The sequence below is a fragment of the Lichenostomus cassidix genome, chromosome Z (genome assembly GCF_008360975.1).
Source record: "Lichenostomus cassidix isolate B80296 chromosome Z, HeHo_3.0, whole genome shotgun sequence".
NCBI lineage: Eukaryota > Metazoa > Chordata > Aves > Passeriformes > Meliphagidae > Lichenostomus > Lichenostomus cassidix.
The window spans coordinates 72475883-72492201 of NC_139511.1; the positions used below are offsets into that span (position 1 = coordinate 72475883).

The window sequence follows — 16319 nt, forward strand, 5'->3', positions numbered from 1 at the left end:
GTCCCCAGTCACTGAGGGACTGGACTTGGACTTGCAACATTTGTGTGTCCTTGGTTTTCCTCTGTGTTCGTGATGGAGAAAGGCTCTGAACCAGAGGAAGTTTATAAAAGCAAACCAATGCAGGGCTCTCCTAGACAAACCTGTGTTTCTCTGCAGCAACAACAGTCTGGGAACAGAGATACTTTCATTCATTAGCAGAAGAAATATCAAAACTTGTTTTAAAAACACAGTATAAAATGTCTACACCAAATAACTTGTGCCATTTATTTCCACGTCAGTGTGTCTATTAAAGTAGACCAGTAGTAAATATTATATCTGTAGCCTTACAAGACAAGAATAAATGGGCTCCTTTCAAATTACTTCATGTTCCAGTGTTTCTGCTTTCAGTGGAGTGTATTTGTAGCAGGAGCATAATACCAAACTGGAAGTGGCATTCATGCTGAGAATCTCACAGTCTCACTAAATGGTACAGTCTGCTGCCTGGGTTATCCAGGGGGCTCCTGGAAACTTAATCCCTGTACCATGCTATTTTCACATGGTAACTCATATTCAGAACTTTTCACCTTCTACACAAACAGACAAATGCCAAATCCAAGAACGAGCTGTTCCTCACTTTTCACCAAGTAGATAACTAGCAATTTTCTGCAATGTCCCCGAACACTGCAATTTTCTAGAAGGAAAATGCGGACTGATGCCATGGCAACCACGGCAGACTAGCACATAGATGTCATCGCTGGGACACGGGTCCAAGTGAAGGGACCTTCCAAGCTGAGGGCACTGCAGGAAGGAAGGCAGAAGGCCAGGAGCAGGTGGCTCCTTCAGCTGAGAGCTGGCGAGTTACAAACTAGAAGGGAGAAATGAGCCAGGGGTGAGGCAGCAGACTGGTGAGATCACTGAGCATAGGGGGGTGAAAGTGCAGCAGAAGAACATCACCAGCTTGAAAGATGTATGTTATTTCTTTTCCTAGCTCCCTACATTTGATTTCCAGCCCTTTATCTTCTTTCCCCTTTGTATTCCTTTTCAAATTAATTTTTGGCTTGCCTCTGCCTATTTCAAAGTGTCTTCTACTTTCTTCTATCTTCTACCCATTCCCTACTCTGCTGACTGTCTCTTTTCCAGCATCCCTTTCTATTTCAGTCTTCAGGCTGCTCTTCCTGTCTCTCTGACACTGAGGGCTGATACTGTAATTTTCCTTCCTCTCTGTCCCGCTCCATGGCTGTTTCCATGAGTGCACAGTCCAGAAGAGAAGGATTGGTTCACTTGCTTCACTGTCAAAGTTTGACTTCGAGATGGGCTAAGATAGGAAGAGCCACTAATACACATAATAACCAGGCACTTGGAGTACATTAAGAAAATGGTTTGATAATAATCTCAAATCTGATACAGAGATTTCTCAAGATGTCAAAATTCATTGGTTGAGTGAAAGGTAGTGCAAGTGACTCAGTCTCTCAGCTGTGACAACAGGACGTTCAGATGCAAAGATTTTTTTATTAGTTAGGATTTCTCCCTCTCTCTTGTCTCTTTCCAATTATACAAGCACACACATCGACAGGTAGGTTTACTTCCACAGAGGGCCTGGGTTAAAAATAAAATTAAATAGGCTACTGGCATCCTCAGGTGCTGTGGGTTTCAGTACTTGAGGGGCTGGAACAAGATTTCAGGAGATGGAACTGCCATATGAAACAAGAATGAGGTACACAAACACTCTGGAATATTCATGTGAAGTTTAAGCCCAGTGATAGAAAGTCTATGCAAATTGTGTCTCCCTGAGCCATAACAGAAAAAATGGTTCCTGTACTGAAATCTATTTGCACACATTACTTACAAATTATGATTAATTTTCTTCTCTAACCCTGTGTCCTCCAAGCTGTGAAAACAATTTTCATGTTTAGCTAGGAAATTATACAAGATGTGTTTCTCACAATTTATGAAACCCAATTGGAAGTAGCGAAGAAATTCACTACTAGAATTGAAAAAACTGATGAAGAAGTGCATCCTGGGAACCTTCACTGCATATGGCAATAGAATGGACTGAGTAAGAAAAAGCAATGCCAGGGATGGGACAAAACTGAGACATGTTATAGCTTCCTTACAATTCACAATTATTTTCAGCCTGACGAGGATCCTGGTTTTGTGCGAATTAAAGCACACTTATTTACAGGTTCAGACACATGTGAAATCCCATCAGCACAGTCCTGTTTACATCCCTTTTGGACCCAAGAGCCTTTCCTTCACTGCTAAGAATAACAGAACCACGTGCTTTCTTTGGCCACGTATTCCACACGCCTCCAGCACTCACACTGCATTCACAACATACCTCCACTTTTTTGATCTCCCCAACATCCAGGCCCCAAACTGAGAATTTCTCCACAGAGCCATCTGCAAACTCATCCTTTCCTTCTGGAAGATCCAGCCACAGCCTCTCAGTCTGCACTTTCTGAGGGCCCATGATGATGATGAAGACGCGGCTGTCGGTGCTGGAGTCGTACTCAGTGCCTGTCGTGACGGTGATGTGGTATGGGATCACTGCGACAAAGAGAGGTTTGTTCCTCAGAAAACCCACACTCATATGCACTTGTATGAGACTGGAGAAAACCAGGGACTCATCCCATCAGAGGGAGCAGCTGTGCGTGCCAAATAGGTTCACATCCCATTGAATTCATTTGGAGAAGTGATAACATCATGCTTTGTTGGGCTACAAGTGTGCTTTGGAGATTACTTTCCCATGGCACGCTTGGGGCTCAATTCTGCAAGGGTTAATTTCCCCAGACAACCCTACTGGCTGCAAGGTGGTTATAAGTCCAGATTTCTCCCTAATGGATGACAGAACAGCAAAAGGCTTGAATCCTTATTGACACCAAGAGACCTTCCTGAAGATGAGTCTGAGCACCTAAATCTTAAACAGGCTATTAGGCCAAAGTGATCTTACACTCCCCGTTCAATAAAGAAAAATAAATCTGTGCTGACTCCAAGGTAAGCCATCACCGACTGAATGTCCCAGAACAACCACAGATGCTCTCCTTTGTGCCTCATTCAAGGATTGCTGTGATCTATGGGGCAGCTCAGGGTTTCAGCATCCCTGTACAAATCCAGACAGAAGAGAACAACCATTGTATTAAAGGTAAGTCGCTCAATAATTCTATGCGTTGCATAATAATTTTGGTTGGGGGGAAAAATCTTCAGGGCGAGGCTTGGTAAAAGAGGAGGTGGTTTTTCTGTGGTTTTCAGAAATTTCAGTTCAGCTGTTAAAAGGGAGGAAGTGCCAGACTGCTTTTCAAGGGCTTTCCAAAAGCTCATTTGGGTAAGCCGAGCAGGCGGTGCAGAATTAGTCGCTGAATACTCGTTTGATTTCTCAGAACATTTGTGCAGGGCTGTTCAAACAGTTCTGACAAGACTCAGAGCTCTGCAACTTGCTTCGTCACAGACTCAAAACAGCCTGGCTTCATCATCACTTTTCTGATTAAAAAAAAAAAAGGTTTATAAATAAAAAAAAAAAAACCAAACCAAACTTGGCTGATTTTCAAATTACCCAAGATTGACATCTAATTTGGCTTTATGATGACTAACAATATTTTTGAGGTGGGGGTTGTACTAGAAATTCACATCAGACTCAGAATACTTGTGCAACATCAGGAGAGGCATGAATTGATGCTGATAAAATCTGTCCTTACCTCTGGACAGAGCAGAACCCAGAAAGATTCATTCAGTCCCAATTTGAGGATTTTGTGTACCAACACAAAATGAGCTGATGATTAGGCAAGATTTATTCTCCTATTCATGGTATAATTTACATTCCAGTGGGTGCATCAGCACAATGATACGCAATGCGTTTAGCAGCAAAAAGGGCTTAGCTGTAGTCAAGGCAGATTTTATAAGAATATATTGAGGGGTCATGTTTAGGACATCTCCAGACTTTTATATAAAGTATATTTTGATTAGAGACATTTTCTTCTATACAGATTTTGTCCTGTTATCGTGTGACAGACTAAGTTCAGAGAACTACCAGCATCTCTGGCTGATCCTTAAGCCAAAGTACTTGAAACACCTATAAAAAAGAAACAAGAACTATGAGTAACTATAATTTCCCACTTTAAAAAGTGGATACAGAGGTCTAGAGTAGCTTACTACCAGAGAGCAGGAAGCATTCTTTGCTGTTCTTTCCTCTGAAAACCGGACCATTAAATTAGTATATATTCCCTCCCTCCTCATCTGGGACTCATGACTCCCTTTTTTCAGACACAGGAGAATGCAAAATGTGGGGCAAGTGGCCACAGCAGGACACCACAGGTCCTCCAGCCCATCTCCTTCTGTCCTTGACTGTCAGCACAGGGTTCAGGCTGCTCAAGGCCATGTGTTCTTCTGTCAGAGGGGTGAATTTCCTCAGGGATCCATCCAGGGCTGTCTTCCAGCACAGGGGATGATTCCCAGTTCAGACCTATGCAGCATCCTGTCCAAGAGGACCTTTCCCTGAGCTCCATCCCCACATCCTCCACCTCCTGCCCCTCAGTGCCCCTCTGCCAGTTTGATCATGGCACAGTCAGGACTGAGCTGAGTGACAAAATTACTCCCTTTCCCAGCCAACTCCCAACACCACTTCCTTAGTCCACCAGCTGAGCTCATTTATCCAGCTCAGGAGGTGGCTGTTGGCTCTCCCAGTCCATCTTATCTGACATTCCTGCAGGAAGCAGTTTCCTTAATGAGGCCATGTCACCAAACAGAGATAGGGGTGATGACAAGCTCCAGGACTCAGAGAAGAAAGACCACCCTGGCACAATGGGGATGATGGGAACTGTCCTAGCTCTGCTGGAGAGGGGCTCTCAGGGGAGATGATGGTATTTTACCCATTATTTGTGAAACTACATGGAATGCCAGAATGGCAGATGTTATCCATTGTCACAGCACAGAAGTAATATCAGAAGGAACATGGAAATCACTTATTTTTTATTTGAGCACGATGTGGGATTACAAAAGAAGGGCTGCCCCAAGACACATGGGTTGCAGACCATGTTTAGCAATGTCCACCATTACATTTGCTTCCCAAATGAAAGGTGTGGGATGTGCAACCCAGGTGTCACACCACAGCAAGCTACCAGGCATCAGAGAAACCAGAGAAACTGCAAACCATCCATGTGAGCACTCTTGCACTCTGTGAGTCCCCCTGGGTAGTTATCTTTAACCCCTGAGGCAAATTATATTGTTTACACTCAGTTGGCCATAGAAGTTTAAGATAAGTTTAATCATTTTGCACTTGCTATGGATTAAGAGCACACAGACAGACAGTGACTGTGATGCAGCTGCTGCCCACTTAGTCAATACAACACAGTATTGTAATCGTACATCTAAAATCCTGATCTAAAGCTAAAAGGCCCCATGTAGGATATCACAAAACTGTAGGTTCAATTTCGCTGGTAAGTCATTGACCTGGAACACAGAGGTAGTCCAGAAAAGGGTATATAAATCAGAAAATCATAGAATCATAGAAAAGCATGGGTTGGAAGGGACCTTAAAGTTCATCTCATTCCAACTCTGCTGTCATGGGCAGGGACACCTTCCACTAGACCAACAAGACATTTGTTGTGATGCTTGCTAAGTGTGGTAAGGAAAAGACCTGAAGGGTTTTAAAATAAATCACATTTAAATTGTAATTAAATAATACTTCATCATGAAATACCAGCTTGATTAAGTCAAAGAAACAGTCTGGAAACACTGAATTTGCTATGAACTTCACGACTTATTCCACTGTTGGGGTTGAAGAGTTGTAGGAAAAGCAACAAACACAGAAACACAAGCCCTGACCCAGCCTTTCCCAAAGCAGTAACAGCACAAGGAAAGGAGAAATAATTTGCTGTTCTACTTCTTCTTGCACTTCAGCAGGACAAACACAGCCTTTAAGCACTGAAAGCCAAGAGCACATGTATGCATGCAACCAAACAGGCATGATCACTCACGTGAGCCTTCCTCTGCTGCCTTCACCAAGCTGGATTTTTTGGGCTCCTTCAGGTTGGCATTGCTGTCCTGGCTGGATGCACTGAGGGAGGAGCCATCCAGGCTGTTCCGCTCGCCCTCGTAGCTCTGGTTGGGAGGCATGTTTGGGAGGGTAATGAAGCTGAGTGCTCAAGTGTTGTCAGCTGTTCCCATGTGCCTCCATGAACATGAGCAGAAATCCCAGTAATCCCCCAAGTACCTTTTTGATCAGTATAGCTCAAATAAATGTGACTTGTACTGTACTGGTGGCCATCCACTTACTTCATTGGTAACCTGGACAGGCTGTTTTGGAGTGTGTTGATAATAAAAGAAAATATAATAGACCTAAGTGAGCTGTGACCTTTTTTGTGCCACCTGTCTGAGCAGTAGGAAACTCAGATCAATGGAGCAGTGCCAGAGCTCATAGAATCATAGAATCATAGGAGGAACCTTGAAGGTCATCTTGTTCCAACCCCCCATGGGCAGGGACACCTTCCACTAGACCAGGTTGCTCCAAGCCCTGTCCGACTTGGGCTTGCACACTTCCAGGGATGGGGCAGCCACAGCTTTTCTGGATAACCTATTTCAGTGTTTCACCACCCTCACAGGGAAGAATTTCTTCTTAATATCAAATCTAAACCTACTCTTTTTCAACCTGAACCCATTTCCCCTTGTCCTGTCACTCCAGACTCTTGTAAATTGTCTCCCTCTCTTTTTCTTGTCAGCTCCCTTCAGGTACTGGAAGGCTACAGTTAGGTCACCCCAAAGCTGCCTCTTCTCCAGGCTGAGCAATTCCAATTCTCTCAGCCTTTCCCCACAGCAGAGTTGCTCCAGCCCTGGCAGCATCTCTGTGCCTCCTCTGGCCTGGCTGCAGCAGCTCCAGCTCCTTGTGCTGTTGTTCCCAGGGCTGGGGCAGCTCTGCAGCTGAGCTCTCACCTGAGCATAGGGCAGAGGGGCAGAATCCTCCCCTCCCTGCTGCCCATGCTGGGGGCTCAGCCCAGGGCACAGGGGGTTCAGGGCAGGAGCAGCTCTCACCCACAGCACCCCCAGCTCCTTCTCCAGGGCTGCTCATTACGTACAAGCCAAAAATTATAAGAGGCAGAGGTACTGCAAAGCTGAGTGATATGAAACACCAATTGTGTTTGAAGAGCTACTGACAATGCATTTGGTGTCATTGTCCAAAAAATGTGAGGCTCTTACCACACAGTCAACTGTGTGGTAAGATAAAAAAAAATCCAGGAGTGATTAGTTTTTCCTCGTTAAGAACTGACATAAGCAACAGGGCAAGGGTGTCCACAAGCACTCATAGCAGTTTTATGAGGCAGCATATGGCAACACTCATCCATGGTGTAACTCCTCTTACATCCGCTCTGCTGCATTCAGGATGAGCCTGGGCCAATTCCACTGATGATCATTTTAGTGGTAACTGTCAATTAAAATGTCACTGTATTCTGCAAAGTGGACTCCTTAAATAAAATGAACTTATAATCAGCTGCTTTATTATGTCTCACTGTATAGAAGTAAGAGAAGTCTATTAATCTTGTTTGCTAATTTTAATTAGAGCATGTACCTCGAATTCCAATTAGCTGCACCAGGCCGATAAGCAGTAGAGAGTGTGCAAGTAGAAAGGACATTTCATTAAAAAACGTTTGGTGCTTTGAGTGGTAGCAAGGAGACCCAGGTTTTTATGTCTGGCAGCAGTGGAACAGGGATCTGAAAGGAAAAAACCATCCAGTCCAAGTGAAGATGAAGTCAAAGGACTCAATATTCTGGTTGGAGGACTTTGAATAGTGGGACCCATTACTAACCTGCTTTGTGGACATAGCAAGGACAGCAGCAGGGAAATGTATTCTGCTGTGTATCAGCAAGGTAGTGAACTCTCATCTGAAGAGTTCCACTTACACTCCTTGATTTTTCTGTTGAAATCACAAATTACAGAGCTAATGATGATGGGCTGAGGGTGGCCTTACTTTCAGCTCTTCTCTGAAAATCAGAAATTCGTTTTGGATAAGCCAAAAGCCCTCTGAGTCCCTAACGAGCTACCTTGGACTTCAACCAGATATTCAATAATTTTATTTTTACGAGTAGCAGTGGAATCTGCTCTGAGCCCTGACTGTACCTGTTCATAAAGTATACGTTCTATCTTTTTGTCCTCTTTCTTCTTAGAGAGCCAGCGCTCACACACGAAAACAAACGACTCCTCTGTGGTTTCATCCAGGATCTCCACTTTTTCCAGAAACCAGTCAGGACTGATCATGCTATTGTCATGACGAATCTTGATCTTGTATAAAATGCCAAGGTCCACAGCCTCTATCGTGAACGTGTCCTCCTGCAGGGTGTTCAAGAGCAGTTGATTGTGTTAACAAACTCTCAACAGATCATCTACTGGAAAAAAAGCAGAAAAGGGAGACTACAGAACACATATGTTTAAATTCCATATTGCAGGATGGTGTTTGGCTAAAAGCTTTGCAGAAGTCTATAGAGGCATATCTGTAAGCTAAAACTGTTCTTCAGGGAAGTGTTTTAAAGCCTGCTTCTGCTAGTAGGGAAGGTGCAAAAATCACCACTTTTACAACAAGTTAGAATATTGAAATCCTGGGAGGTTTTTAAGTATGCTTCCCTTTCTAATCCAGTTAGATTTGTATGAACAATCCAGGTAAGAGACTCCTTGCCATCATTATATCCAAATGACTCACGGGATGACCACAAAGCATCACTTTTGGTGTTACTTTCTCAAACACAGACACAATTTAAGTCCCATCAGTTTATCAAGTTTTGAGGCGAATTCCAACAAGTTCTGTGTGCATGCAAATCAGTTGCACAGGCACTGTGGGAATCTGCAGCTCACAGCTCAAGTCAGTTTTCATGGACCAAGCTCATAATTTGTCCATCAGTGACTTCATAGGAACATCTGTCTGTTTGCTGCAGTGCCTGTCAGTTATAATACCCAGCTGACAATCCATACAAAGCATTTTAAGAGGTAATGAATGTGGTAAATGGAATCAATCAATTCATCCCTCATAGGAAAACTCAGCCTATAAAGACAGTCATTGACTTGATAGGTTAAAGACTGAGAAATTGAAAGTGTCATTAACCCTTTGCATTTGTACCTGTCCTCTTTCAAACTTGTTGAAGTTTGTTTCAGATTTACTGAGTTTTCTCTCTCCCATATCCCCCAGATCTCCATAGATATTTAGGAAAACATTGGCATCTGTCCCAGCACCATAGATATCCCCAGTGAACACGCTGATCTTGTACGTGTGAACTGCAGAAAAAAGACAGAGAAGATTTCTGGTCAGATGAAATATTGAGATCCACATTAGATACTGAATTTACCTAAGAAAATGTTCCCCAGATTTTCTGCTCGTCACTTGTAGAGGTTTTAAATCCAATATGGTTTTTCCTGTCAGGTTTCTGATCCAAAGAGTGGAGAATCCCTGGGCTGACATTTGCTGCCTTTCCTTTTCTCCATCTAATCGATGCCTGTGTGTTGCTTTGATCACACAGTTCAGGGTTAAAAATGCAAAGAATCATTATGGTCATTACTGGATGGGAAGTCGATAGAGGTGAGGGAGCTCAGCACCTTTTCATACAGAGGCTCGAGGGACACAGATCTGAGAACAAGCCATTCAGTGCAGTGAATCCTTAATACTCCATCTTCCATAAACAAAGACTGGGAATTCAGATGTGCAATTACTACAGGAGTTAATGGCATGTATCTCTATAAATTCCCCAAACAGACAGAGAACAGGTTTCTGGGTCCTTTTGCTGAGAGAGTATTTAATTAAGGAAGTGTTGGAGCTGTGCTGTTTAAGTACCCTTTCTCTTTAGCTTGCTCAATGACGAGACAATAAAAGCTCATCAAGCTCTTAGTAATGTGCTTTACTAAACCTGTTAAATACTCCTGTTTTTATTTTGCTACTCTTCTCCCAATTATATGGGGAAAACATTACTGAAAGCATCCTCTCCAGGAAAACAATGAGGGACTGTACAAGTCTCTGATTACCCTGGTGGCACATGAGCCATGGAGAATGCCTCCCTGCAAATCCCAGGGCAATGCAAATGAGCAAGAGGCACAAAGTCTTAGTTAGGATTCTGTGTATGCTAACGACGTTGAAGAAAATTGCTATATTGTCTTTTTCTTCTTTCACAGCAAAACTGACCCTATTCTGCTTTGTCATCCATGAAAGATTTCCATTGATTTCTCTGAGAAATGGATCAGAGTCATCACCTGAGAATATCCATCAGACTAGGAGCAGTGCTGGATTTACTGGCTTGCCTCGTCACAGATGTCCTACAGAGTTACAGCTCTGTATTTGAGAGGCAACTACTACATTAGTAATGAAGGAAGCAATGCATATTGTCTAATTAGTCAACACATCCCTCTTTGGCCTTTGCTTGCTAGTTCTAGAGACCTCCAGGACTTGAATGCAGCCTATTATATAAAAAAGATGATCCTCAAAATACCACAATATGATTTTCCATCACTGTCATTTGCACCGTGTCACTGCCCAAGATGTATGAGGACTCTCAGACATGCAGAAGATATAATTCTTGTCTCAGATATTTTATATCCAAAGAGGTTCCCAAACTTACCCCTAGCTCCCAGCCAGAAGAAACCTTCAGTAATCTAAAAATTCTATCCTGAAGATTGTAAAACTTGTTTTAAGGCTTTGATTTTGATAGGAAAAGTGAGTCACCTACGTTAATTAACAAATGGTAACTGATCCAAGGTAAAGCAACAGAAATTAACAAGTTAAGGAAAATGTCATGCAGGCATCTAGAAGTCATGGAATCATTGAATCATCAATTTGTTTGAGTTGGAAGAGACCTTTAAAGGCCTCCTTGTCCAACCCACCTGCCATGGGCAGTGTCACCTTCCACTAGACCAGGTTTATCAGAGCCCCTGCCACCTGAGCTGCAGTGTTTCCAGGAATTATGCATTCACTGCTTCTCTGGGCAACCCTTGCCAGTGTTTTACCTCTTAGTAATTGATATTAAAATAATTTTTCCTCCACAGGAAAAGAAATCTCCCATGAGCTACCATGTAGATCCTAACAGGAGGAATGAGGACAGTAGTATTCCCTCCAGCAAGGCACCTCTTCCTTTGCCAATGGAAATCAATCCCTATCAATTCCACCCTGACAATGTTCTACTGTAAATGCAAATCAGACTCTGAAAGAAAAGAAACAGTGAGAGAACTTATTTTCCATGTTGAATCATCTTGTTGCCAGATGCAAGAGTCAATAATAATGAAAATGGCAGCTGAATTTGTCTCGCTCTGCTCAGGATAAGGAAGTTCATGACCTCTCTCAAGGACATAATGAGCTGTGGGTGTGAAAAGGAGATTCTTTTCTAGAGGAAAAGGGCGTACAAATAGCTGGGCATACAAAGAAGCAATGATTCAGGGATGAAATTTCAGGTCTTGCTCACTTGCTTCAGCTACCAATAAGGCCAAAACTGAACATCATCACTTTGTAAGATAGGCTCAGAACTGAGTAAGAATTTATTCTCCTCCTGAGAGGCTTTAATGAGATGAAGGTGTCTGCAATGACCCAGGTTTCTAAAGGTTATGCATTTGTATCTGAAGGGCAGCAGGGTAAAACAACTTTGGGAGGAGAGAGGAGCATTAATTAGACTCATAGGATAGGAAAGGAAGGGGCAGAGTGCACAGGACACGTGAAGATGGGCAAAAGAGAGATGTTAACACAGCCTGGAAGACAAGATGTAAGAATTTGGTTAGGCATCAGAGGAGATATGTAAACAATGAGAGTGGGAGGGTGCCTGTGAAAGACCCACAGGAAGATAATGATGTTATTGCACAGAAGTGCTCCTGGTGTGAGAGAGGCCAGAGAACAGGAAGGGAAAGAACAGTCAACAGCTGTACCAGCACTGCACTGAACCACACATCCAATTATTTTGTTCCAAAAAACCAGACAAATCATCCCTGCCTACTCCTAGGATTATTTTACCTTCTAGAGGGTCTTCAACTTCTTCCTCTATCTGCTTGAGTGTCCCATCCTTCATGAGCTTTTCAGTAAAAATATCAGATGGCACCAGTTCTCTGATGGTCTCACCATCGTCCTCAGACTTTGCAAGCCATCTTTCACATGGAAATGTGAGAGTTTCCGAGCCCTGCAGTAAATAGGACAGAGATAATCTCTTCAAAACAACATGAACACATGTAAACATTTCCCCTTTGAAAATACCCTGACATGCAGGCAAGGATTTTCAGCTCATGTATGTGTGTGTAGAGGCAGACCTTAAATAGTACATAGAAATGTATTTCCTCCAGAAATAGGACATCTGAGGACTCTCAGAAGAAGCACTGAACATGCAGCATAAAACAGGATTCCCAGTGGGTGTGTGAGTGGTTGTATGATCCAGTAGTATGATCTGCCCTTCCCAGTATTCAAGCTGGTAAATTCCTAATCAGGACTGCACCATTCCTGCTGAAGCTGTGTTTTACTGAGATTCTGCAATTCCTTTTCAACCCTTATTCAGGCAGCATTTTCTTTGAAGTCAGTGGGGCTTTTTTTTTTTTTTTTTCTGAGCTCAATACTTCATGATTTTGCCCTGTAATTCTGTGACTCAAACTGGGTTCCAGGCAATTCCCATACATGCAGTCAGAGGAGAAAAATACTGATTTAATTTTTGATCTTTTGTTTTGACTTCACTTTGGTAGAAACAAATATGATTTATATCATCAAACAGACAAAAACAATAGAACATGTGTTTTCCACTTGGTAAACAAAATTAATCCCAGACTATTCATTAAGAACAGACTCCCATAAGGCCTCCAAGATGGTAAGATGCAGGCAGCTTTCTGAATGCTGGGCACCCCAGGCTATGACCCCATAAAGAGAGGGGCAAGAGACATCATGCAAGATACAGAGGCCACAAGTTTGAACAGAAGAAAAACAAAAAGGAAGTTAGTTTTAATCTCTCCGTAAATAAATACAGAAAAAAAAAATTGGCCCTTTCTTTACTGACAAGCTCATAATTTATCTCTTACACAGCACAGGGGCTTCCTGCTCTTTCCAGTGCACTGTGCCATCACTTCCATGTATAACATACCAATGGATGTTAACAGAATTCCAGAGTGGTTTGGATTGGAAGGGACCTTAAAGCTCATCTGGTTCCAACATCTCGCCATGGGCAGAGACACCTTCCACTGTCCCAGGCTGCTCCAAGCCCTGTCCAGCCTGGCCTTGGACACTGCCAGGGATCCAGGGACAGCCACAGCTTCTCTGTGCACCCTGTGCCAGGGCCTCACCACCCTCACAGCCAGGAATTCCTTCCCAATATCCCATCTCTCCCTGCCCTCTGGCACTGGGAAGCCATTCCCTGTGTCCTGTCCCTCCATGCCCTTGCCCAAAGTCCCTCTCCAGCTCTCTGTAGACACCCTTTATGAATAATTTCCACCTTAATAACTCTTCTGTGGTTATTTATCAAGCCAATATAGGGTCCTTTCTTCACTACCTTTACTATTTAAATATGAAAATATTAATATATAGTCAGGGAAGGGAATAGATCTCACTGCAGCAATCCTTGACACTGTGGTCTGCCTTGTACTGCCTGGACCTGCAGATCCTGCACCATCACAGGGCAGGAATATTTTGTGCACCCAAGAGCAGCTAACCTGGAATGAGCAGGTCACAGTGTCACCACAGAGATCCCAGAGCTGGTCTGTGAGACCAGAACCCCTCCAAGGGGCTTGTGTGACTGTTTTGAGTCTGCATCAGAATCACACTTAGCGCACACAGCCCAAACCTTCTGCTGTTAATGAAACAGCACTTCTCCTCCCCTCTGCTGCTCCCTGCAGCGCTGCTGTTTAACCCCAGACAGAGATGTTTAACTCCATCAGGAGGTTTGGAGCATGGCATACAAAATGGTGTCAAAGAAAACCGGCAGCACTTCAGGTGATTTCACATCTTTGGCTTTCAAGTGTTATTTGTGCTATACAAAGCAGAACACAGCACCTAATAACCAGCCAGAACTCCTGCCTCCCCATTTCTGCACCGGCTGCCTGACCACTTAATCTGAATTATCTCACTGTACGCTGAGCCGATGAACAGTGCTTATCTCCACACCTGCAGGCTGGGAAGGGAGGCCTTTCCAGAGCGATGCCTCAGTGCTGAAACTCTCTCCTCCTGATAGAGATCCCACTTCAGCCACATCTCTCACCGAAGCTTTCAGCTGCTCCTGAGCTTTCACACTGTTTGCTGGCTGTGTGTGCCATTGATGTGAACACTATTTGGTAAGAGGATATCTGGGGCATAATGTGCACTTACTGCAAGAGTTAATTGTGTCATTATTGATAATCACCATGCCATTGCCACGGTTTTTATTGGGGTTTCCCTGTTAGTGATTTTATTAATATTTAAGTGATGAAAAGTGCACTGGTTTATATTACCCATTGTAAAAACCTCTTGCAGCCCTGAACAGGATTTGTTTTGTTAGAGTCTGAGTCTGGCCCTAAGCTAGAAGCACGGTGTGATAGTGTGCTAAAAGTCAGTGCTTTTCCCTTCTCCAAGTTGTAACAAATGAAATATAATTATCAAATATAATTGGCATGCCAAGACAGTTTTTTCAGCACGCAACAATCCTAGTTGCCTACCCAAGTGCTTTCAATTTAATCTGAAAAGTTACTGACCTCGTTTTTCTTTTGCAGCACTAGAGATACATCTAGACACATCTTAGCAGTCTAATCAGGTAGCACAGCTTTTAGAAGCACTGGCAGCATATTGCTATCCTGTGGCAGGTCATAATATCCTGCGGCTGATCAGCGGCATCACGCAGTGCTCTGCTTTCTTCTTTTTTCCCATGCCATAATCAAAAGATCAGCAGAATTGTAAATCTCTCCATTCCCAAGTTGTTCAGGGCTTTCCTCCCTTCCTCCACCTTCAGGTTTCTCACCATCTGCCCTTCAAAGCTGCTGCAATGACTGAGGAGGGGTTGCAGCCCCAGGACCCTCTCTGGGCAAATGGAAGAGCACCCAATATGGAACACTCAGGCATCTCCCAAAATGTTTGGTTTAAGGCCAGCATGGAAAGGGGCAGCCCAGGAACCTCTTTTCCCTTGGTTTCCACACCTTTGGGCATCCCCCTCTTCATCTTCCCCAGCCTGTGACCAATCACAGTATCTCTGAAAACAATGTAAACCTGCTCATTAACCTAACGAAGCTGTACAAGGCAAGGGTCTGATAATGTCACACTGGCAAAAAAGTCACAATGAGTCACAATGTGAGAGTATTGGCTTGTGAAGAAGCTTGTACAGGAGAATGGAAAAGGAAGACCAGGGGGACCTTCTGGCTCTGCACAACTCCCTGACAGGAGGCTGGAGCCAGGTGGGGGTTTGGGCTCTGCTCCCAGGGAACAGGGACAGGATAAGAGGGAACGGCTGAAGGTGAACCAGGAAATATGTAGATTGGCTATTGGGAGCAATTTCATTGTGGAAAGTGTTGTCCAGCCCTGGCACAGCTGTCCAGGGCAGTGTTGGAGTCCCCATCCCTGGAGGGGTTTAAAAGCCTCATGGATGTGGCACTTGGGGACAGGGGTTTGTGGTGGCCTTGGCAGTGCAGGGGGAATGGTCGGACTCAATGATCTTGGAGTTATTTTTTAACCTAAACAATTCCATAACTTTGTGATGGGGTGGGGTTCAAGGAGGACCTTTGAGTCAATTGTGTAGCAAAGAGAATAAAACATGTCCTGCAAATTTTGAAGGAAGAAGCAAGATGAGGGGTAGGTTCACCACGACTGAGCAAGTTATGTTTTAGAACTTGCTATTAGCAATCACTTGAGGAGGGGGCAGGCCTGAGGGGAGATAAAAGCTGACATCCCTTTGGAGCAAGGGGAAAGAGTTCAGGTTTTCCCTAATACAGCTGCTGCTCCACTTCTGGACTGGCCCTGAAGAGGTGATTTTCTTTTGAACTTCCCCAGAGCCAGATTCATCCCTGTTCCAGCCAGCACCTGAAAGCAAGGCTGAGGAACAGTTTCTTATGTGGACAAGGTCAAGGTGACCATTCTGATGGCACTGCCTTAATCCTGTTCATATGAGCAACAAAAAATCCCATCATCTAACTTGATTTTTTAAAAATGATTCAGGGACTTGCACTGACAGGCATTTCGCTTGCATTAATTGTACTGGCTCCTTGTATTTATTCTTCCAGAATTAAGGGACTGATGAAATTGTTTCCTGTCCATGTTTAGCAACAATACTTTTTATTTCAAAATGGTACACCCAGTTTCCACTTCCTTCCGTGAGATGCCTCAAAACAGAACCACACATGGAAACATGGAGCTGTAAAAAAGCAATGATTGCAGAGCCTTATCATCAACATTTGAAGAACAAAA

At 43.6% G+C, this 16319-nt stretch overlaps 1 protein-coding gene across 1 annotated transcript in view; it reads right to left on the reverse strand.

Moving 5' to 3' along the window:
• LOXHD1 (lipoxygenase homology PLAT domains 1) overlaps nt 1-16319 on the reverse strand; it is a 149048-nt gene that overhangs the window by 42030 nt on the left and 90699 nt on the right. Inside the window, exons 28-32 of the mRNA XM_085043463.1 lie at nt 11937-12099; nt 9075-9229; nt 7959-8293; nt 5949-6106; nt 2318-2526 (exon numbers count right to left, since the gene is read on the reverse strand). Of these exons, the coding sequence (XP_084899589.1) occupies nt 2318-2526; nt 5949-6106; nt 7959-8293; nt 9075-9229; nt 11937-12099 (1020 nt within the window). The remainder of the gene's footprint in view (nt 1-2317; nt 2527-5948; nt 6107-7958; nt 8294-9074; nt 9230-11936; nt 12100-16319) is intronic.